Here is a 22,949-nt window from a genome sequence, read left to right on the forward strand (position 1 = left end):
GAACTAGCTGAAACCAATTCACATTGCCTTTGCCATTCCGGATGATTTCGCAGTGTGAAAAACAAATCTACATATGCCATTTCATTCCATTTACCTTCCCTTTTACAAAATAGCATCAATTGCAAAATTGTGTTATACTGCAATGTCCCATTCTCTGGCCACTTTTCCCCATTCTCTAAAGTATACAGTGGCCACCAGTGATTACAATACTCAATCAGCTGTTTCCGAGTCAAAGGATCAATTCTTCCCAGATCTTTCCAATGTTCTAAAATACATCCCAGTGGTGTTTTTCATGGGTTTGGTCTCTTACTCGGAAAAGTACCCATCTCCCAGGGACTCAGTGGTTGTGATTGTGCACTATCACAAGCACTTAGTCAGAGGGACCCCAACCCGTGTTAGAGCTCCCTCAGGGATTTCCCCTGCCACCGGAAATCCCAGGGATTTCTCCTGCCACCAGAAATCCCAACCTTGGAGGCTTCCCCTCCCCAGTGGGCCCTGCTCCACAGGCTTTCGCCTAGCAGAGACTTTTACCTGAGACGTCTCCCTAGCCCAACTCTGCGCAGCTTTCACCGTGCCTTACGAGCAGGCCTCCCGTGCTCTTGGTGCGGGCCTGTCCTGGTGCGGGCCTGTCCCGGCGAGGGCCTCTCCCGTCGCGGTGGTGAGAGCCACGAGGCTCCTTGAATAAGGCCTTCAACTCGTGCAAATATTCAGATCAAATAAGAATGCCTTTACCTCTCCCAGGGGTCTTGCTCAGAGCTCTTCGGTCCCGGGATCAGAGGTTCTCCCCGAGAATTCCCCGGTGCCGGCTGGAGGTCCTGCGATCCCACGGATCCGTCGAGGTTCAAAAGCAGTGTCCCATCTGGGTCGCCAGAAACTGTCACCGAAACCCGGGAATAAACCTCGTAACACCAATGTAGTGTTAAAAGGCAGGCATTCTTTATTGCAGCGCTGGATGCACGGGGGATAGCTCCACCCAACGTGCATGCCAGGTGATCACCAACACACAGGTCATGTAGGATCAAAACATACATATTCATCGTTTTTCTCAGAAAGGGCAGTCCTAGGATAATCATTTCTTAGAATCCATTTCCATATTCTCCTCCCCGTCCCGCATGCTCAGTGATTTGAGTCGGTGGTCCTCAAGGGTCTCTGGTGGTCGTCAGTGGTCTCGCACCTGTGTCCACTGGATGACCCTCTTCTTGCGGGCATGCGCAGTATCCTTGCTGTGGATACACTTGTCCCTTACAACTTACTTCATAAGATTAATATTCCCGGGCCTATTGTCCGGTTGGGTAGGGACTGTACATGGAACATAGTAGCATTGTACCTTGCCACGGTCACCTTGCCACTTGCCATGGTTAGCTAGCTTCATTACCTATTACCTTGGTTACAAATTACGGCCCCTATCCTACGGTTACAAAACCACATAACAAGTAGAATAAGATTCACTTAACCCAGGGGCCACCTGGGAGCCAGGAGAATAAGTCAATGTCCCAGCCTTTCCATGTCTGAACAGGGACATGGGCCAGCTTCCGTATTCCTGTGGCAATTTGTTTCACAACTTTCCCGTTGTCATCAATCTTTAAGCAACAGTTAGAATCATTTAATTTACCACAGACGCCCCCTTCTTCGGCTAACAGGTAATGGAGAACCATACCATGTTGAAATATTGCTGCTCGCATTTGCGTGGCTTGGTCCGCTAATAGGTCAAGAGCATGGGCTGTCTCATTGGTAATAATCTCTAGGACAGCTTGCAATCGAATAATGCGGTTTAAATTGTAGATCGTTCTCGAGCACCGCTAACCCACTCATTAGGGTTCCAGGTGGCAGGTCCATAATGTTCTACGATACGTTGAGGGGTCCACTCATCTTTGCCCCAGGTTTGACTACTTCCACTTGCTATAGAGGTATCAATGGACCACCGATGTTGATTGAGATCATCATATACCTTATTGCCTAACCTGTCACCTTCATTTTCCGGGAGTAGAAAAAAACAGGGGCGAATTGCCCCCACATAACATACCCCAGTCCAATTTGCCAGTAACAGTTTATAAGCAGATTGGCCACACACCCAATAATGTCCCTTCAGAGCACGATGCCCGTTGGCAAAGGGGCTCCATGAGTTTGACCCTTTTGGATTGTCTCAATAATTGCCTTGTGCACATGGCCTCGGGGGGGGGGGTGTATGGGGGAGTTATTTGAAGTACAATTAGTACAGTAATAGGCTCCTACTGAACTATTATATGAACAGGAACAATTCATTAACCCTCCCCAGTGGGACCTTAAGCTCCCATCTGGGGACCAGAATCCCTCTGGATACCAAATACCACCCGTTTCATTTTGCCATCTCCAGTCCATCCTCCCTGTGGAAGTACTACCATAGCTGTAAGTCAATTTACAGTTAGACCGTCCTAGGTAGTTTCCAGTATTGATGTTGTTGGAGGCTATACAATGTTCTCCACGAGTTGGGTATCGTACTGGCCAGGGCAGTGATGTACTGTATTCCCAATAGGTATCATTTTTAATTTCACTGTAGTTGCTCACCAGCCATTCAGGGGAAATGGGGACAGCAGTCCATGGCCAACTTTCTAAACCTAACAGTCCACCACAAACCCAACACTTAGTAAGATTAAAAGCATTAGCTACTTGTTGGCCTAGAACAACAAATTCATTTTCCCATAACAATTTTGGGGAGGGGGGAGTGCAGAAGTTTCCCCCGATATTAAAGATGGCGATAATGGCCAGCCAAAACACCATTTGTGATAGTACACTATGCATCCTATAAAGATTAACAAAACAATCCCTGACAAAACTCCCCAGGTGATCAGCAACTTCAAGTGTTCATGAATTCCTTCAGACAGGCTCCGGAACTTTCACCTGAAAGAGAAAAGAAAACAAACTCGGTTCCCTTCCAGGAACCAGAAGAGTGTGGTGGTTAGAAGGATGGAATAATCCACCTTGTGTTAATCTTGTGTTCCTTCCCATGGGCATCTTTTGCTTTCCAGGCATACTTATTCATTGGGGTTTCCAGTACCAGGGGTATGGCCCCCACAGCGGGGAGTTCGACCAAAATGGGCTGGCCTGGAAAGCGCGACAGATTCTCGGGATAATCAGAGCCGCATGGGGCTGGCATAATGGTTGGAGCCTTTGGACAAAATGCTGTGATTTTTGGGCATCCATTTACTCCCTCTCTGGCCCCCAAAGGTATCAGATAAGGCTTAACATTTGTAAGCTTCGAAGGGGGAAGTAGTGGCGCAGCTTGTAGCAACCGAATATCTACAGTGGGAGAGCCAAATGACCATTGTCTCCCTTTATTATCAATCCAGGTCTTCCCTTTCAGAACATCAAGTCCCAAGAGGTTGAATGGAAGCTCTCCCACTACCATAGCCACTGTAGTGGCACTATCTTCTCCCGGCAGACGCAGGCTGACCATTGCCAATGCCTGTGGTTGAACATTGCCAAATGCATCTGCCACAAACAGTGTTTGCTTGGAGGATGTAACTCCACAATTAGCAACATCTTTTGTTTTAATAGCTGAAATTTGAGCACCAGTATCTATCAAAAACGTGACCAGAACTTGTTTTGGTCCTACAAGGCCTGTAATTAGCAAATCACCCCGGCCATTCTCAGTGAGCTGTCTGATATGTATCCAACCTTCGCCCCTCCGCTCACCACTGAAGGGCGAAGGATCTAGTTTCCCGCTGGGTTTTGGGAGGCATTTATTTCTGATAAATCAATCAAGGAGGGTGCACTGGGAGTAGTATCCTCAAAATCCACTTCTCCGTTTGCCGATTTAGCGGGCCATCCTGTTACCAACTTTTCTAATTTGTCTGTTGGCAGTCTGTCCATTAAGTCACACGCAATCCCCTTCTGTTGTCCCTCCGCCCACAGTCTATTACGTCTGTTCGGGATGACTCTCCCTCCTGGTGGTTTGGAGAGAGGTACTCTCCTATCATTCCTGGGGCATGGAACTATTTTTACTTCCGCTCACCTCAAGCCCCTGGGGTCCGTTCTGGCAGTTGGAAGGTTAATGGGGCTATACTTGCGCCCATAATTGATCAGTTCTTGGGACACCTCCCCCCAGGTCCACATTTTCCTGTCCAAGGGTCCGTGTAAGTCCTTCTAAAGCAGCCGCAACTCTGTCGCCTTGGGGCATTGCTTGCATTTTTCCCTGTAATTGTATACCAATTGGTTTCAAGGAATCGGGGAGTCCCCTTATAACAGAAGTAATTCGTTCGGGATCTACTGGCATCATCATTGGGGACTCCTGTCTAGGTTCCAACTTTCGGTCATACATCATCTGCAGACAAGCTGCCTTCTGCACACTCTCTACTAATTGATCCACAGTCCCCGTAATCGCCAGAGGGTCCCCGCCCTCCAGGGGGTTCAAGCCACCTGCCCAATAGGCTGCCCGCTGGGTCAGAGACCAGGGGGCACGGTGGTTCCCAGTAGTTAAAAACACTCCTGGTCCCCAATACCCTTCCGCCTCTCTTTCACTTAACAGAATCTGGTCCCCCCCAGACAGCGACACTCTCCACACATACTCCGTTTCTGATTCCTTAGGGGTTCGGCCAAATTCCTTCTTTAGTTTCATCAACTCAACAGCAGTATAAGGGACTTCCTTGGTTGTAACTTGGGGGGACTGGTCCTGCTCATCATCATAAACGTACTCGGTCTTGACCAAGGGTCGCAGCGAAAGCGGTTCTAATTTCTCTACTTTCTCTTTTGCTGCCTGCAGGTCGTTAAAGGGGTAGCCAATTTCAGATCTTGGGGGAATTTTCTCGCGGGTAGTATCCGCAAGGAGCTGCTCCTTAAGGGCAGTCAGCAAGTGTTTCACTTGATCCTTTTCCACCTTAAGTTGTTCTTTTAATTCTGCCACTTGCCCCTGAAGGGACCGGGTAAGGCTTTTAAGGGATTCAATAGTTATGGACTTCGCAGTACAGCAACAATCTCTAGCCTCTACTGCGGCGGCTAAGCTAGCACCAAGAATGGCGCAAATAATCGCTTTGCCTTTTCCTGCTCTTAGTCTCGCATCTTTGTGCAAGGTGCCCATTCGGTCAACCACGCTCTGCAAATTATGCCAATTTCCCTGAGCCCAGTCCACCCCGGGCACAGAGGGTCGCGCTCTATGTTTCTCCAGAAAATCAAACAAAACTTCCATTCCTGAAGGAACGGTTCTATCATCACTCATTTTGTTTAAAGTGGGGAAGTGGTCATCTCAGGAAGGCAGCACTCGAGTTTCAAACAAGACAACAAGCCCGCCCCCCTTACGTTCCTGAGAGGTACACGGCATTATGCAAAACAGGGTAAAATGCAGCATTCTCGCTTCAAGGGATCCTGTCCGTGACACCAATTTAAATGTCCCGATCCAATATCGGGGAGGTTTCGATACGATCCCAAGAGCGAGATTAAGACACAAACGAGGTCAAATGCCGTATACCAGTAACAGTTTTATTATGAAAAGAGTAAAAAAAAGAAAAGGTAAAGGTAACCGATAAGAGCGATAGGACAGGGCAGAAAAGACAGGCAGAAAACCAAGCCTATCTCCGGGATAGAATCGCAAGAATAGTCACCGCCACGGATCCACGGTGTCTCGGTCGGTGGGGGGGTGTCCAAATCTCTTGTTCTGTGACGGTGGACGAAGGTGCGGGTCCACAGCGTCTCGTGGACGAAGGCGCAGATCCACAGCGTCTCGTGGGCGACGTTCTGCGGCGGTGGACAAAGGTGCGGGTCCACAGCGTCTTGGGGGTCCGTCTCGGGAGAGTCCAAATCTCTTGTTCTGCGGCCATGGGCGAAGGTGCGCCACCCTCATCTTGGCAGTCCCCTTTTATACTGGTGGTGGTCTTCATGATGGCACGTACGACACGGTTCCATGTTCCTGCACATGTGTACACACTTCTTGCAGTTCCAGCCCCATTCTTCACGCGACTGTTATCTGACTTCATGGTGCATGACTGGCAAGGCGTTTTTTGCAGGTTGAAAGTCTCGATGACCCGGCAATCGTCCTTATTGCGCTCAGTAGCTGGAGGGGTTTCCCGCTTGAGCAAAGCAATCTTTGAGACAAAAGTTCTTACAGTCCAGTTTCTCACAGGGTCATCCTTCAAAAATATCCATTGAGTTCATTTAGTCTATGACTTTTGGGCTCCATCTATCATACCAATCTCTCAGGGCAGGGGAGATGGTATTTGATGTTCAATTGTTGTATGCTGCATCTGGAGCTTGTAGCTGGTGTATCTGGCATGGTCCATGCTCATGGTCTGGGGGTTGAAGATGTGGATTTCAAGGCAGTTGCTGGGTGCTCATTGCTGAAGCCAGTTCTGGCTTCATTACCTTTGCACCTAGCTTGGTTTCAACAAAGTTGATTCTTCGTTAGTCTGGGTGATTCTTACAGTCATACGGTTCTTAGGGGATATAGCCATCATAGTAGTGATGACATGGAATATTAATTAGCAAGTAAGATCATACAATTTAAATCATTGACTATTCTCACCCAAAATCAAATCCCCTTGAGATACACGTTTCACTTCCCTATTCTTCTGCATCGCCTACCAAGTGCACCTATGTACTTAAGCAAAAGCAATCCCATGGATGGGTTTACCTTTGCCTGACTGAGGCAGGAGTAACCCAGACTGTCTTCCCCAATGTATTCTTTATGCGCACTACAGGGACTTTATCTCCTTCTACAGTGTGTGGAAGTTTTGGGCAGGGCCGGCTTGATTGGTAGATCCCCTTGTGTTGACTGACCAGGTGGCCTTTGCTAAATGTGCGTCCCAATGTTTGAGGGTCCCACCACCCATTGCTCTCAGTGTAGTCTTTAGCAGTCCATTGTACAGTTTGATTTTCCCAGGGGCTGGTGCACGGTAGAGGATGTGATACACCCACTCAATGCCATGCTCTTTGGCCCAGGTTTCATTGAGGTTATTTTAGAAATGACTCCCATTGTCTGACTCAATTCTTTCTGGGGTGTCATGGTGCCATAGGACTTGATTTTCAAGGCCCAGGATAGTGTTCCAGGTGGGGACACGGGATATGTTTCCTGCCATCTGGTGGTTGCTTCCACCATTGTAAGCACATAGCACTTGCCTTGGCGGGTTTGTGGGAGTGTGATGTAATTAATCTGCCAGGCCTCCCCATATTTATATTTCAGCCATCATCCTCCGTACCAGACAGGCTTTACCCGCTTGGTTTGCTTGATTGCACCACATGTCACATTGATGGATGACCTCTGAGATAGCATCCATGGTCAAGTCCCTCCTCGATCACAGGCCCACCTATATGTTGCATCTCTTCCTTGATGGCCTGAGGTGTCATGGGCCCACCAAGCTAGAAATAATTCACCCTTATGTTGCCAGTCCAAATCCACCTGAGCCACTTCAATCTGAGCAGCCTGATCCACCTGCTGGTTGTTCTGATGTTCCTCAGTGGCCCAACTCTTGGGTACATGGGCATCTACATGACGTACTTTTACAATCAGCTTCTCCAGCTGTGCAGCAGTATCTTGCCACAATGGGGCAGCCCAGATGGGTTTGCCTCTGAGCTGCCAGTTGCTCTGTTTCCATTGCTGCAACCCCCCCCACAGGGCGTTTGTCACCATCCATGGAGTCAGTATGGAGGTCGAGCATCGGCCACTACGCTCTTTCAGCAACGTCTAGAGCCAGCTGGATGGCTTTCACTTCTGCAAACCGGCTCGATTCACCTTCTCCTTCTCCTTCAGCAGCTTCTGCAACTCGCCGTGTAGGACTCCATACAGCAGCCTTTCACGGTTGATGTTTTCCTATAATATGTGAACAGGGCATATTGCTTCTCATTTTCTGGTAGTTTATTATACGGCGGGGGCTCTTCAGCACGTGTCACCTCCTTCTCTGGCGACATTCCAAAATCTTTGTCTTCTGGCCAGTCCATGATCACTTCCAGAATTCCTGGGCGACTGGGGTTTCCTATTCGAGCCTGCTGTGTGATCAGTGCAACCCCCTTACTCCACGTAGCATCGGTTGCATGATGTCTAGAGGGCACCCTCTCTTTGAACATCCAGCCCAGTGCCAGCAGTCGGGGTGCCAAGAGGAGCTGTGCTTCAGTGCCAATCACTTCTGAAGCAGATTGAACCCCTTCATATGCTGCCAATAACTCTTTTTCACTTGGAGTCTAGTGAGCCTCAGATCCTCTGTATCCCCGACTCCAAAACCCCTAGGGGTCAACCTCAAGTCTCCCCTGGTGCTTTCTGCCAGAGACTCCAGGTAGGGCCATTCCCCTCGGCTGCAGTGTAGAGCACATATTCTTTACATCTGCCCCTGCCCGGACTGGCCCAAGAGCTACTGCGTGAACGATTTCCTGCTTAATTTGTTCAAGGGCTTGTTGTTGCTCGTGGCACCATTGGAAATTGTTGTTCTTCTGGGTCACCTGATAGAGAAGGCTTACAATCAGATTGTAATTTGGAATATGCATTTTCCAGAAACCCACAACGCTGAAGAAAACTTGTGTTTCCTTCTTGCTGGTTGGTGGAGACATAGCTGCTGTTTTTATTGATGACATATATTAGGATCTGACAATGCCCATCTTGCCATTCTGTTCCTAAAATCTGAATCTCCTGCACAGGCCCCTTGACCTTACTTTGTTTTATGGCGAAACCAGCTTTCAGCAGGATTTGGATTATTTTCTTCCCTTTCTCAGAAACTTCCTCTGCTGAGGTGCCCCATACAATGATGTCATCAATGTATTGCAGGTGCTCTGGGGCTTCACCCTTTTCCAGTGCAGCCTGGATCAGTCCATGGCCAATGGTGGGGCTGTGTTTCCACCCCTGGGGCAGTCAGTTCCAGGTGTACTGGACGCCCCTCCAAGTGAAGGCAAACTGTGGCCTGCACTCTGCTGCCAAAGGGATCGAGAAAAATGCATTAGCTGTATCAATTGTGGTGTACCACTTGGCTGCCTTTGACTCCAGTTCATATTGAAGGTCCAGCATATCCGGCACGGCAGCACTCATGGGCGGTGTGACTTCATTCAGGCCACGATAGTCTACCGTCAGCCTCCACTCTCCATTGGACTTCCGCACTGGCCATATGGGACTGTTAAAGGGTGAGTGGGTTCTGCTGATCACTCCCTGACCCTCCAGTTGATGAATTAGCTTGTGGATGGGAACCAGGGAGTCTCTGTTGGTGTGATATTGCCGCTGGTGCACGGTTGTGGTAGCGATTGGCACCTGTTTGTTCTTTAACCCTCAGCAACCCCACAACAGAAGGGTCCTCCGAGAGACCGGCCAGACTAGACAATAGTTCAATTTCCTCCATCTCCAAGGCAGCTATTCCAAAAGCCTATTGGTAGCCTTTTGGGTCTTTGAAATACCCTCTCCGGAGGTAGTCTATGCCCAGGATGTATGTATCCTCTGGGCCAGTCACAATGAGGTGTTTTTCCCAGTCATTCCCAGTTAGACTCACTTCAGCTTCCAGTACAGTTAGCTGTTGGTATCCCCCTGTCACTCCAGAAATACAGCTGGGTTCTGCCCTTTCATGGCTTGATGGCATTAGGGTACACTGTCTGCCAGTTTGTACCGAAGCCTTATACTCCTGTGGGTCTGATGTGCCAGGCTGTCGAATCCACACAGTCCAATAAACCGTGTTGTCCCTTTCCTCCACCTGGCTGGAGGCAGGGCCCCTCTAGTCCTGGTCATAGTATTGAATACCAACCACTGGATTCGTGTAGCACATGTTGCTTCAACTCTCATCTTTGTTATTCACTTCTTGTAAATATGAATCAGAAGCTCCTTCCATAAGATCAGAAGTAAGATTATCCTCCTACTCTGTCTGGGGAACTGCCTACTGAAGTCTGGAGCAGTAGTTTTCCTGGGATAAATCCCCTTTTGTGATTGTTTTGCCTTGCAGCTTGTACTCCTGCCTCTAGGGTTCAGGTAGGATTTCCCTCTCACTTCATGTCCTCTCCGTGGTTATGCAGGTAAAATCACAGTGTGCCCTGTGGTATGTACCCTCTATATCCTCTTTCTTAAGCAGAGGAATGCTTCCTTTTGATAGCTGAGATACTGGTCCGTACAAGTGGGGAATTGGGCATATCCTCTTTGAGTTGTTGGACTTCCTGGGACAGTTTGTCTACCAGATTTTTTTTTAATTTTTCAGACAGTCTTCCTGCAGCCAAGACACAGGTTCATACAGAGGAAGAGACATTTTCTTCATATTGCAGGATTTGGCCAACTACTTCATTCACTGTTGGTGCCTCTTCGCCTTTCTAGGCCATTACTACCAATGATTTGGCATGTGCTGCTGTTGCGTTCTGTACAGACCTCTGCCACGTGGGTCAGGTACATTGAACTTCATCTGGATCTGCGGGTAACTGTGTGTTTTCTGGATCACAATAAATCATATCCCATACGGATAATTCCCTCATGTACTGGATACCTTCCTCCATGGTGGTCCACTTGCCTGGGTGACATATAACATCATCTTTGAAGGGATACCTTTCCCTCATGCCTGACAAGAGCTGTCTCCAGAGGCTGAGGGCTTGTGGGGGTTTTTTTGTTTTTTGTTTTTTTTTTTAAGTCGCCTAGTCAATGCCTCCTTCTTTAGACAGGCATCCTAACTCCTTGGCTTTCCTACCTTCTAATTCCAGTCTACTGGCTCTGCTATCCCAGCATCGGAGTAACCAGGTGACAAGCTGCTTGCCTAATCAATGACTGAAATCTTTTCATGTATCTTGCAGCTCACTTGAGGATAGGGATCGGGTGGTTATCTCTGGTTCTCTCACATCCTCCTTTTTTTGTGATGGCCCTGTTTCATCATCCTTTAGTAAACGAGTTGATTTTTGTGTCCATTTCTTCTTGTGTATGGGGCAAATGATACCGGTATGGGTTGGTTTTCTGGTTCAGCCTCAGTGCTTGTTGCCAGGGTTGATCTCTGGATGGTATTCTTTAGTTGTTTAAACAAGACCTGAACCACATTCAGGAGACTTAGCAATATAAGCATACTGGTCTGAACATCCCAAGGATGCAACATTCTCAGTAGCTATTATAGTCACCCCAGAGAAGAAGGTGAAGGTGAAGGAATCACAGAGTGGTAGGAATTGGAAGGGACCTCTGGAGATCATCTAGTCCAACCCCCTCTACTAAAGCAGGATCACCTAGAGCAGGTTGCACAGGATCGCATCCAGGCAGGTTTTGAATATATCTCCAGAGAAGGAGACTCCACAACCTCTCTGGGCAACCTGTTCCAGTGCTCGGTCACCCTCAAAATAAAGAAGTTTTTCCTCATGTTCAGATGGAACTTCCTGTGTTCCAGTTTGTGCCCATTGCCCCTTGTCCTGTCACTGGGCGCCACTGAAAAGAGTCTGACCCCATCCTCTTGACATCCACCCTTTAGATATTTATAAGCATTGATGAGATCCCCTCTCAGTCTTCTCTTCTCCAGGCTAAACAGACCCAGCTCTCTCAGCCTTTCCTCATATGAGAGATGCTCCAGTCCCCTCATCATCTATGTAGCCCTCTGCTGCACTCTCTCCAGTAGTTCCTGGTCTTTCTTGAACTGGGGAGCCCAGAACTGGACACAGTACTGTAGATGTGGCCTCACCTGCTGAGGGTACACTCTGTCCCCTCATCCAGGTCATTGATGAATATTTTGAATAAGACCTGACCCAGTACTGACCCCTGGGGCACGCTGCTAGATACAGGCCTCCAACTAGACTCTGCACTGCTTATCACAACCCTCTGGGCCCTGCCATTCAGCCAGTTCTCAACCCACCTCACTGTCTACTCAATTAACCCACACTTCCTAAGCTTACCTATGACGATGTTATGGGAGACACTGTCAAAAGCCTTGCTGAAGTCAAGGTAGACAACATCCACTGCTCTCCCTTCATCCATCCAGCCAGTCATGCCATCATAGAAGAATATGAGATTGGTCAGACATGATTTCCCCTTGGTGAATCCATGCTGACCACTCCCAATAACCTTCTTCTCCTCTACGTGCTTATTGATAACCCCCAGAATAAGTTGTTCCATCACCTTTCCAGGGATGGAGGTGAGGCTGACTGGCCTGTAGTTTCCTGGGTCCTCCTCCTTGCCCTTGTTGAAGACCGGAGTGACATTGGCTTTCCTCCAGCCCTCAGGCACCTCTCCTGTTCTCCATGACTTTTGAAAGATGATGGAGAGCGACCTAGCAATAACATCTGCCAGCTCCCTCAGCACTCATGGGTGCATTCCATCAGGGCCCATGGATTTGTGGATGTTGAGTTTGCCTAGATGTTCTCTAACCCTATCCTCCTCGACCAAGGGAAGGTCTTCCTTTCTCCAGACTTTCTCCCTTACCTCCAGGGTCTGGGACTCCTGAGGGCTGGCCTTAGCAGTCAAGACTGAAGCAAAGGCAGCATTCAGTAACTCTGCCTTCTCTGTATCCTCCATCACCAGGGCACGCACCTCATTCAGCAGCGGGCCCACATTTTCCCTAGTCTTCCTTTTGCTGCTGATGTACTTGAAGAAGTCCTTCTTGTTGTCCTTGATGTTCTTTGTCTGATTTAATTCCAGCTGGGCCTTAGCCTTCCTTGTTGCATCCCTGCATTCTCTGACTACATCCCTATATTCTTCCCAAGTGGCCAGTCCCTTTTTCTACATATTGTAAGCTTCCTTCTTCCCTTTGAATTTTTCCAGGAGCTCCTTACTCATCCATGCAGGTCTCCTGCCTCCTTTGCTTGATTTCCTACTCTTCAGGATGCACTGATCTTGAGCTTGGAGGAAGTGGTGCTTGAATACTGACCAGCTCTCTTGGGCTCCCTTACCTTCTAGAGCCCTAACCCATGGGATTGTCCCAAGCAGGTCTTTGAAGAGGCCACAGTTAGCTCTCCTGAAGTCCAGGGTTGTAATCCTACTTATTGCCCTGCTTCTTCCATGCAGGATCCTGAACTCCACCATCTCATGGTCACTGCAGCCTTCACATCCCCAAATAATCCTTCTTTGTTAGTACAAGGTCCAGCAGCACCCCTCTCCTCGTGGCCTCCTCCACCACCTGAGTCAAAAAGTTGTCATCAATGCTCTGCAGGAACCTCCTAGACTGTGTGTGCCTGACTGTGTTGCCTTTCCAGCAGATGTCAGGGTGGTTGAAGGAAGGTTTCTTACATATTGTCTCTCCGAGGATGAAAAGTAAAAAGTGAAGTATTAATCGCTTCTGACAGGTAGCTCAAGATTTTATCATACCATAAGAGAGTAATACACCTCACAGCAGAGCGATAACTAATCCATCGCCCAGACGTGACAAACCACACACAAACACTGATAACCAGTGTACATATAGCAAGTAATGTGTTATCTTACACGTATCTGTGAACAAATCATAGAATGGTTTGGGTTGGAAGGGACCTTAAAGATCATCTAGTTCCAACCCCCATGCCATGGGCAGGGACACTCTCCACTAGACCACATTGCCCAAAGCCTCATCCAACCTGGCCTTGAACACTTCCAGGGAGGAGGCCTCCACAACCTCTCTGGGCAACCTGTTCCAGTGCCTCACCACTCTAACAGTGAAGAATTTCTTCCTAACATCTAATTTAAATTTATCTTCTTTTAGTTTAAACCCATTACCCTGTGTCCTATCACTACATGCCCTTGTAAACAGTCCCTCTCCAGAGTTTTTGTAGGCCCCCTGCAGGTACTGGAAGGCTGCAGTAAGGTGTCTCTGGAGCTTTTATCTTCTTCAGGCTGCACAACCCCAGCTCTCTCAGCTTGTCTTCATAGGAGAGGTGTGTCCCGTCGCACTTGGTGGGTGAGGTTAACTTTTTAATTCTCTGTGCAGTAATCAGAAGTAATGACAGTTATTCTAGAGGTTCAGACAAATCACAAATTTACTTAAAACTCAGCAGAACTACAAAAGATAGAGGCTTGGCAAAAGTTATAACTATACTTAAAACTTAGCAGAACCATGAAAGGTAATGGCTTAGCAAAACTTGCGACAATATTATCTTGATGTGCCGAAAATGTAGAGACAAAGAGAGTGGTAGAGAGGAAAAGAAAGAGAGAGAGAGAGAAAAGATATCACCACCCTTGGATCCAGCGATGTTCTCTGCTCGTAGTGCTAGTCCTCAGGTGGTGGGCACGCACCAAGAGCTTGTGTTTCCCCTTTTTATAACCTCAAATGCTCCGCATAGGCGGGGGTCTGTCATCACTGAGCAGGCGCAGTATATGTTGAGGAATGTTCCAGAAATGAGTTGGTGGGTTGTGGGGGTCTTGAGGGTCTCACTGTCGTGTTGTCCTGTCCGTCCCCGTCCCCGTCCCCCCCCCCACTTCGGGGTCGACTGAGTGATGGCCTTTCATGGGCATGCACGCACAGGACACAGATGGTCTTTTGCCTACATGTTTCAGGAATAGGGGAAGGGGCTCACAAGACAGTATCCTGCCTCCGCAGGTTCTGTCCTTGGCTGAGACAGATGTCTGTGCCATTTCCTCAACATTCCCTTGTTATCAGTTTATCCCTGCTCGGGTCAAGACGGATGTTTGCGACATTCACTTGTTATCAGGGCCTTACAAGGTGCTCCAGCCCTCTGATCAGCTTCGTGGCCCTCCTCTGGACTCTCTCCAACAGCTCCATGTCTCTCCTGTACTGGGGCCCCCAGAGCTGGATGCAGTACTCCAGGTGGGGTCTCACCAGAGCAGAGTAGAGGGGCAGGATCACCTCCCTTGACCTGCTGGTCACACCTCTTTTGATGCAGCCCAGGACACGGTTGGCTTTCTGGGCTGCAAGCGCACACTGCCAGCTCATGTTGAGCTTCTCATCCACTAACACCCCCAAGTCCTCCTTCTCAGGGCTGCTCTTAATCCATTCTCTGCCCAGCCTGTGTGTGTGTGTGGGGGGGTGGTGGCATTGTGCTGACCCATGCGCAGGATCTTGTACTTGACCTTTTTGAACTTCGTGAGGTTCTCACAGGCCCACCTCTCAAGGTCCCTCTGGATGGCATCCCTTCCCTCCAGCGTGTCGACCACACCACACAGCTTGATGTTGTCGGCAAACTTGCTGAGGGTGCACTTGATCCCACTGCCCATGTCACCAACAGAGATGTTGAACAGTGCCGGTCCCAGTACTGACCCCTGAGGAACGCCACTCGTCACTGATCTCCACTGGACATTGAGCCATTGACAACAACTCTTTGAGTGTGACCTTATCCACCGAGTGGTCCATCCATCAAATCCATGTCTCTCCAATTTAGAGACAAGGATGTCATGCAGGACAGTTTGGCTCATGGTCCTGGATTGTTTTTGTGTGTTAGAGTATTGTAATCTTATTACATAGTAAAAATCCAAGGAGACTGTATACTTCCATTCCATCCATAAAACAAATTGCTTCTAGAATAGTATTTGCAGAATGTAAATTAGCTTTGCAATAGGGGTTTGGGTTACTTTAAATTATATGTTAAAATGTGACAATCCATTCTCTTCATCATTGATTATCAGGCAGGTAGTGAAGAGATCTGACAGCAAGCTAAGGCTTAGTGTTTTTAAATTGGCTCAATGAGATTAAGCAGCAGCATTAGTTTTTTCAGGAGTAATGTGATAATGTCACAGAGAAATGGAGCATACGTCAGTGGCAGATAGCACATTCCTGTGTGAAGTGTAATAGAGTAAAAATACATTTTGCTCTGATGTTGTGTATGATTAGTCACAATCAGTAGTTGTTGCTGTTAGGTATGAATTTAATATCAGTTCAAACAGGAAATTTCAACTTCCACTAAGACACCTGTTCAATTCTTCACAACTTCCTTAAAATTTTTAATATAGGACACTTGCCTTGAGAGTATATCCCTACTTCAAATCAGTGTATTTATAAAAATTCATCTCTCTGTTCCTGCTCTACTATCTAATTCCTGTTTTGAATACAGAAGTTTATTATTTCTCCTGGTTTCTTCTTTTGTTATTGTTTATAGAGAACACTGACATTCAAGAAGTGATCTTCATAATGGGCATATGGGGTGAGTTAATAATATACTGTTATGACAGTGAATTGATGTGCACAGTAATTGACAGTTGAAGGTATAAAAAAGTATCTGACTTTTTTTTTCTTTAAACCCACCCAAACAAGCAATAACACCCTAATATTTTTGTATCATTTTGTATGTTCAGAGCACAGCAGAGATTATCTTCATTTGTAGATGTGAACGTTTAGTAATTTCACAAGTAAGTTCTCAGATTGCTAATTGTATCTGTAATCAAACTGGTCAGTGATGTCTCCTCATTCAACTTTGTAAAAGCAGTGAGGAACAAAATAAATGTAGAAGGAAGTAAAAGATTCATAATAGCAATTGTTAATTGAAAAGTTATGCCTGTACATGTGTGTGGGGAAAATGATATCTAAAAATAGATTTCAATGTTGCTCAACTAGCACTGCTCACCTCTGCCCTGGAAGGAGAGAGAACTCGGTAATTTACATACCCTAACAATGATTTGGCTGGTAGAGCGAGATCTATAATTAAGTATACAATTATAGCAGAAACTAACAGCAAACAGTTGCTATTTTTTAACTCTTTTAATTCAAAATCTCTATTATGCTATTAAATTGTGTTTCTGAAATATGGGAAATGTAAAAGATTCATCAATTTCCTAATACCTATTTTCTAACATTTTTTTAGAGAACTGCTAGGTGGTTATTGGTTCTAACAGTTGAGTCCAGTATATTTTATGCTTAATTTGATAAATTCAAATATAAAGCCTCAGATTGTTAGCAGCTCAAACTGTGGTGTTCTCTTAGAATACCCAGTAGCAATAAAAGGCCACAGACACAAGACAAATTCATGCATTTAGAGTGCCATGAGCATTCAGAGTCTGTAAAATTTGCAGTCTGAATTTTGTCTGTGCCTAGATTTCTGCTGTAGCATGTATCCACAGCCTTCTGTATTTTAATAAGCTGAAACAGCTCTAGGATCCAATTTCGTGCATAAGCTGTGGCATAAATGACAGTGTCTGCCTGATACGGGTGGTATATTCAGAGTATACCTTAGGTTTTAAATGGAAGGAAATATGCCACCTTTATAGTTCTAATTAATGGGATATAAGTAATAGATTATTCATCTGGGATGTTGGAAACCTACGCTTAAATGTTGTCCAAGTGGACTTAAATCTCATTCATATTTTAGGACAGGAGTGCACGCTGTGTGTGAAAATCTTAGGGTCATTCAGATGAATGACTCATCCTGGGACTCGTTTGATTAAGTTTCACAAGTTTCTATTGGAAAATTCAGTATACAGTTAAATATTGTGCACAAAATCTTTGCTAAAGTTTCTTATTCCCTGTGGTTTTCTTTCTCATGATTGGTAGTCTTATTCACTTTAGTATCTAGATGACATCTGTCTTCCTCAATACTAAGTTAACAGGCTATCCGTGTTAGTGAGTCAGCATCTGCTTAATGCAATATTTAGCCAATCACTCTTTGCTTACAGAAGTGTGAGTCTGAAAGCAAAATAAATATCCAATACAATAAAATATCAATTTATTCTTATCTAGTAGGCATAGGGTTGACTAAAATTTTTGTACCTTTGTCTTAAACAGAATGTTGACTTTGAAAGCTCGGGGAAGAAGCAGCAGGGAGAAAAAAGTAACACAGTGGTAAGTACATTATTTTTATTTCCTCTGAACCAGCTGCATAATATATTAAAATATAAATCTTTTTCTTTATTCATATGTTATAATAATCATCTCCAAAGTACTTGAATTTTACTCTGTATCATCTCTCATATCTGTTGAAGAGCCAAGTGAATGATACGTATTTACATGTAATTGTGTGCATATATAGAAAGGGGAATATATGGGAAACTAAGTTGCAGGAAAATAAGTGTCTGTTTTAAAGCTTAATGTCTATTATTAAATGTTTTGAGTTGTGGAACTTTAGCATTTTATCTTAAGAAAAAAATTATTTAAAAAAGCAGTATAAGCATGTTTTAAAAATCTTGGATAAAAGATGCTTGGAAAAAATGCTTTGAATGCCTGTTGGGTCTATTACTGTTCTTCTTTCTGCTTTGCTGATCTAAAGCCCAGGCGAACATCGTATCATGTAATTTCTCTCTTATTGGTGTATTAACATTAATTAGCTAGAGAGCATATTTAAGAATATCAAACGTATTAAGAAGCCAAATAATAAAGTTAAATTTTCTGTTCAAAGCTCTGTGGAAAAGCAACACATGTTCAGAATCATCCTTTTTTATTTATTAAATGATGCCAATGCAGATGGCACGAAGTTGCTTTCGCCTCATATTGTAAGGATTTCTAGAGGCAAGTATTTCTCATGAATAAAAAGAATGCCCAGTAGAATATTTTGTCTTCAGAACTTCTGTATGAATTTCTGTGTAGGAGTTGGTTGGGGGGTGTGTGTGTGTGTGGTCCCCCCACCAAAAAAAACCCCAACAACATATGACAGCAGCTTCCATCTGCTCCAACTTTATTAATAGTGCTGCTCAGATTGTGGAAATGCTAATAAATATTGACACTTCAGTAACCGTAATTTTGAGATTTACTATAAAATACTGGTTTCAAACATACAAAATCTTCTGCATATTTTATCTGGCATTGCTACACACAGCACGTAACTTAAGGAGATAGAAGCATGTGCACATACTCGCTTTTTTCCAGCCTTTTGTGTATTTTGCAGGGCTGTAGGCTTTGTGTGCTTTGGCATTTTCTACTGAGCTAAGAAACTGTGCTGTTGCCACACTGCCTCAGCTGTGCTTACTGCTCCATAAGGTTTATGGCTTCCTATGGACAAATGACTATCATTGCCTCTTCCCTTCCCCTATGCTGGTTCATCTCTTTTGACTATGTTGTTATAACTGAAGGAATTAAGATAGTATCTCTTCCTTTCTGCTTTAATAGATGTTGACAGTTTGTGATACACAGCACTTACTCGTACAGTAGATCCGGACATAATTCCTCAAAGGACTAAGCCAGAAGTATAAGTGGTTTAATATGGTTTTATACCTCTTCTAGAGGCTTACCATCTCTTAGTCTGATTGCTCTGTGTATTTAATTTTCATTGTTTTCTTTGCCATAGTAGATATCCTTAAATTTATATATCTTTTTTTGATTTGGGGAGGAGAAACAAGTGAGACTCAGTGGTTTTAAAAATCAATTTATTCCTCCTAATGTTTTCTTAGTAATGCTACAAATACAAATACTTACCCAAAGAATATGCAGTCAAGTTGAACATCAGAAATGAAGCTCAGATCTAATACTAATCTCAGCAGCATTAATGGTATACAACTAGAGATCATTCTTCAGATGAAATGTTATAGTGGCACTTGAATAGTTTGGCTGTCCAGATGGAAGTTAGTTTCTAGAGCTGCCTTGAAAACAGAGCAAAAGGAAATATGAGAGAACTAAATTGTAACTATCTGGGCTGCAGTTGTGTAGTGATGGGGGGGAGGGAGTTTATTACATAGTGTTAATATAAAAATTCAATATAAATTAGGTATCAACATATTCTAATTCATTTTTAATAGTAAACAATGTATAATTTTCCTTGTCCTCTTTTTTGTTAAAGGTGTTTCTGTAATGGATCTTGCCTTAAATTACAGATCTGTACTCCTGTATACCTGTGCCTTACTGATGCCTTAGTCTAGGAATATAACAGACTATTGAATATTACTGCATTTCAGTTAAAGGCTATGTAGGATATCTTATTGTGCAGGTATTTGCCAAGAGGTTTTTTGCTGCTTTTCTCAGTTTAAAAATAATACTTCTCTTTTAACAAAATCAATTTGTTTCTGTCATTGTTAAGCTTTTGGCATGATAAGGCCAAGTACTGACTGCTTTGTTGTATTGCTGCTTTTTTACAGTTATGGAAATGAATACAAATAAATATTCCAAAGATTTCTTTTCATATACTTATGGTGGGTTTTACTTGTCATAATAACTCTTCAGGTTTGTTTTAGCATAGTCAGTTTAGATAAAATTTTAAGCTGGAAAATAACTGTTGCAACAAATATCTGGTTAGATAGTCTCTAGTTTCAATAAAGCATGAGAATTCTGTTGTTGAACCAAGAAAATGTTATTGATACTATCAACACCATTATAAATAAGTAAAGAGGTTTTATAAAATAGTTTGATCAAGAACTTCAGATCTTAATTGTATGAAGGATTTCTGAATATTTTAAACCAAAACAAATAGAAATAGTAAATAGAAATCTGATTAGAATTTACTTCATAGAATACAAGCAGCAGATGATTTCATCAACAGTCTCCAGAATTCATACCTGGCATTGATCTTCTGGGAGTTACCTGAAATTATCTTGGTGCCCTGGCCCTTGGAGGTGGGTGGATGTTTGATTTTTAAATATATATATATAGAGACATTAAGAACTTGGAAAGTAGTTAACTCGGAAAGTAGTTAACTCCAAGAGAAGCTTTGAGTTTTGTTAGCAGCTTTTGTATTTCAGCAAGCTAGGAGTATCACTGGTTTTGCTTGTGTCTTACTGGCTGTTGAATCAGTAAAAGCAAAACTGATCTTTGCCCTCTCTGTTCCCTTTATTTTCTCAAAAAATGTAGTAAGCATCCTTCATATTTTTGCATTTAATAATTATTTACTGTATTTACTAACATGTTCCTCCTCCTGTTGTTACCATTCCCCATTGTTGTTTCATGAGTAATGTCTTTTATTTCATTTGCTCTGAATGCTGTATGTGTGCAAGTACATTGTAGTTTTTGATGTTCCCTGCCTATGTGAGGACATGCAGGCATGGATGCAGTTGAGCATTATTTTCATATCAGGAGCAGGGAGACTCAGACTATAGCTTCACATTAAAATAGTGAAATGGTTCAAAAAACCTACTTTTATTTCCTACTGCTTGTTCTCTCCCCCAGAGTGCAGCACTGTGGTTCATTGTTTTGTACTGACCTGAGTGTTTGTCAGTCTCATTCAGTGAAATGAATGACATAACCAATCCAATTTTGCAAAATATTTTTTTTTCTCTAGAAGAGACAGAAAGAAATATTGGATGGGAGGGAGGAGGTGAAAATTCCTTAACTTGGCATTGTCACCAAATGAGATTTTGACACCACAACTAGAGAATGCCAATGCCACTTACAAAGAGGCAGTCTCTTCAAAGTACACGCTCTTTTCATGTTTTAGCTCCTTGTCAGGGGCCATCAGGTCTGAGTCATGCTTTCCTCTCCTAAAGAGAACAAGATATTTGTGAAGAATTTGTAAGAACTGTGTTCTTTCTTTCCTGTAAGAGCCGAGGATATTTTGTGTTCCTTAAAGTACTAAGATGCTTACAGTTTCCCCAAATTCACGAGGACTAGTGCTGTTGTTAGCTTGAAGAGGTTCATTTAAATTGTACTAGGAGTTTTTCCAATATAGCCTCTTTTAACAGCAAACCAAATAGCCTGTATCTGGGTACATTCTGTGGTGTGTGTTGCTGCTTTAGCAACCTTTAACACTTCTGCGTGAACCAGCACAGGCAGGATGCAGGAACAACCACAAAACCATGGATGAAATGCAAAGAGAAAATTTATTTTCATTACCTCAAGAACCGGGGGATCCCCGAAGCAACACTTGGGCAGAGGCACACAAGCGTGGACACAGGCACCATGGAGCTCATTTCATGCTAGAGAATTGCTGAACCAGCTGGTTTTGCCTGTATATTAGGGATTCATACAGGCGTAGTTTACCCCTGTGCTTTGATCTTTCCTGCAGCAGTGCAGGAATCTCAAGCATGTTCGATAGGGTGCCTCTGAGTCTATCACAGGCCTATGTTATCTAAACATAGATGTTCTACTTGTCAAGCACACAAGACTAAGCACACAAGACTAAACAATGATTGGTATGATATATGTGTTTTTCTACACCCCAGCTGCAAGTCATTTGAGTGTGTTTACAATCCTCCTCACCAATCTTCTGTTTTCCCACAATCTCTAAAGACAGACTGGGTCTTTTTTTTTTTATTTCCATTACAGGAAGCTTAATTTCTTACTAATTTTTTAATGTAGAAGTAGTAATCAGTTATATTGTTTGGGGTTTTAGTGGATTAAATAAGATTCTTAATAAACAACACTTTTCTTCATAATTCTCTGTTTCAACAGGAGTATGTTGGGGCTTCTGTCAGTTGGCCAAATAAACCTCTTTGTGTTTGTTAGGTTGCATGCTAGGTTACATGCTGCTGCCGCCCTCCCTCCCCATCTTTGCCTTTCCTGTGTTTACACATACTTAGCTTCATAATTCTGAACTTGTTTATAGATAGTGGAGTGGGCTAAAAAGACCACGACCAGATATTTTTGTGCCTAATTGTTCTTTCCTTTCTGTATAAACATCTGATAGCTGGTTTCATTTTCAGCTCTGCTGCTGATATAACTGGTAAATGCCCTTTTGAAAGTGCTTTCACCACCTTAGAGCATGAGCGGGTCCCATCCTGTTAGCATCAGACAGGAAATTTAAGGGACTAATGGTACAGTGAAACTATTACATTTAGAGCAAATTAACAGAGATTAGGAACAAAATTACTGTGAATTTAGATTCTACTTGTAACAAGCATGAGTTCAGAATTTTCAAAGAAATGTGATACTTGGGGAGTGTGTGGGGATTTTGGTGGGGGTTTGTTTGTTGGTTTTTTTAATGCTCATCAAAACATAGCTAGATATGTGGTTGAACAAAAATGTCCTGCAGGGTTCCAGCAGATCTGTGGGTGCTGTTGGGCTGCCAGGTACTTGGATGATGGGAGTGTGCAGGAAATCATTGAAGAGTTCCAGGAAAGAGTGATGTTTTACTGGATGATGCTCTCTCTTCTGGATTAATATTTAGTGTGTATCCAAGCTTGCTGTTGATCTTGCTTTCTTTCATTGATCATGGTCTTTCAAACTGATGCTTTGCTTTTCTGCTTCCAGTGATTTTTATTTTATTCAGTGAAGATGTTTCAACACTTATAGATACAGTTCACTGTTGTTACAGTGTAGATCTGATAGAATTATAGTACTTGCTTTGCCCTAGGTTCT

The 22,949-nt window shown here is 44.2% G+C and overlaps 2 protein-coding genes across 18 annotated transcripts in view; one reads left to right on the forward strand and one right to left on the reverse strand.

Annotated features, from left to right (window-relative positions):
• LOC142599150 (erbin-like) overlaps nt 1–22,949 on the forward strand; it is a 157,486-nt gene that overhangs the window by 31,140 nt on the left and 103,397 nt on the right. For 10 of the 17 annotated variants that reach the window (XM_075738855.1, XM_075738870.1, XM_075738864.1 and 7 more), the window contains exons 2-4: nt 15,901–15,945; nt 17,520–17,576; nt 20,170–20,272. The gene's annotated coding sequence lies outside the window, so the exon portion shown is untranslated. Of the gene's footprint in view, nt 1–10,311; nt 10,332–15,900; nt 15,946–17,519; nt 17,577–20,169; nt 20,273–22,949 lie in introns of those variants that run through there. The other 7 variants (XM_075738858.1, XM_075738866.1, XM_075738869.1 and 4 more) reach the window with 4 other exon arrangements.
• LOC142599345 (uncharacterized) lies at nt 3,988–7,241 on the reverse strand. Its single transcript, XM_075739212.1, is given in 5 exon segments — nt 3,988–4,114; nt 4,116–5,163; nt 5,574–5,706; nt 5,862–6,053; nt 7,164–7,241. Coding segments are annotated over 5 exon segments (1,578 nt in total).

This window comes from Balearica regulorum, chromosome W (assembly GCF_011004875.1).
Source record: "Balearica regulorum gibbericeps isolate bBalReg1 chromosome W, bBalReg1.pri, whole genome shotgun sequence".
NCBI classification, from domain to species: domain Eukaryota; kingdom Metazoa; phylum Chordata; class Aves; order Gruiformes; family Gruidae; genus Balearica; species Balearica regulorum.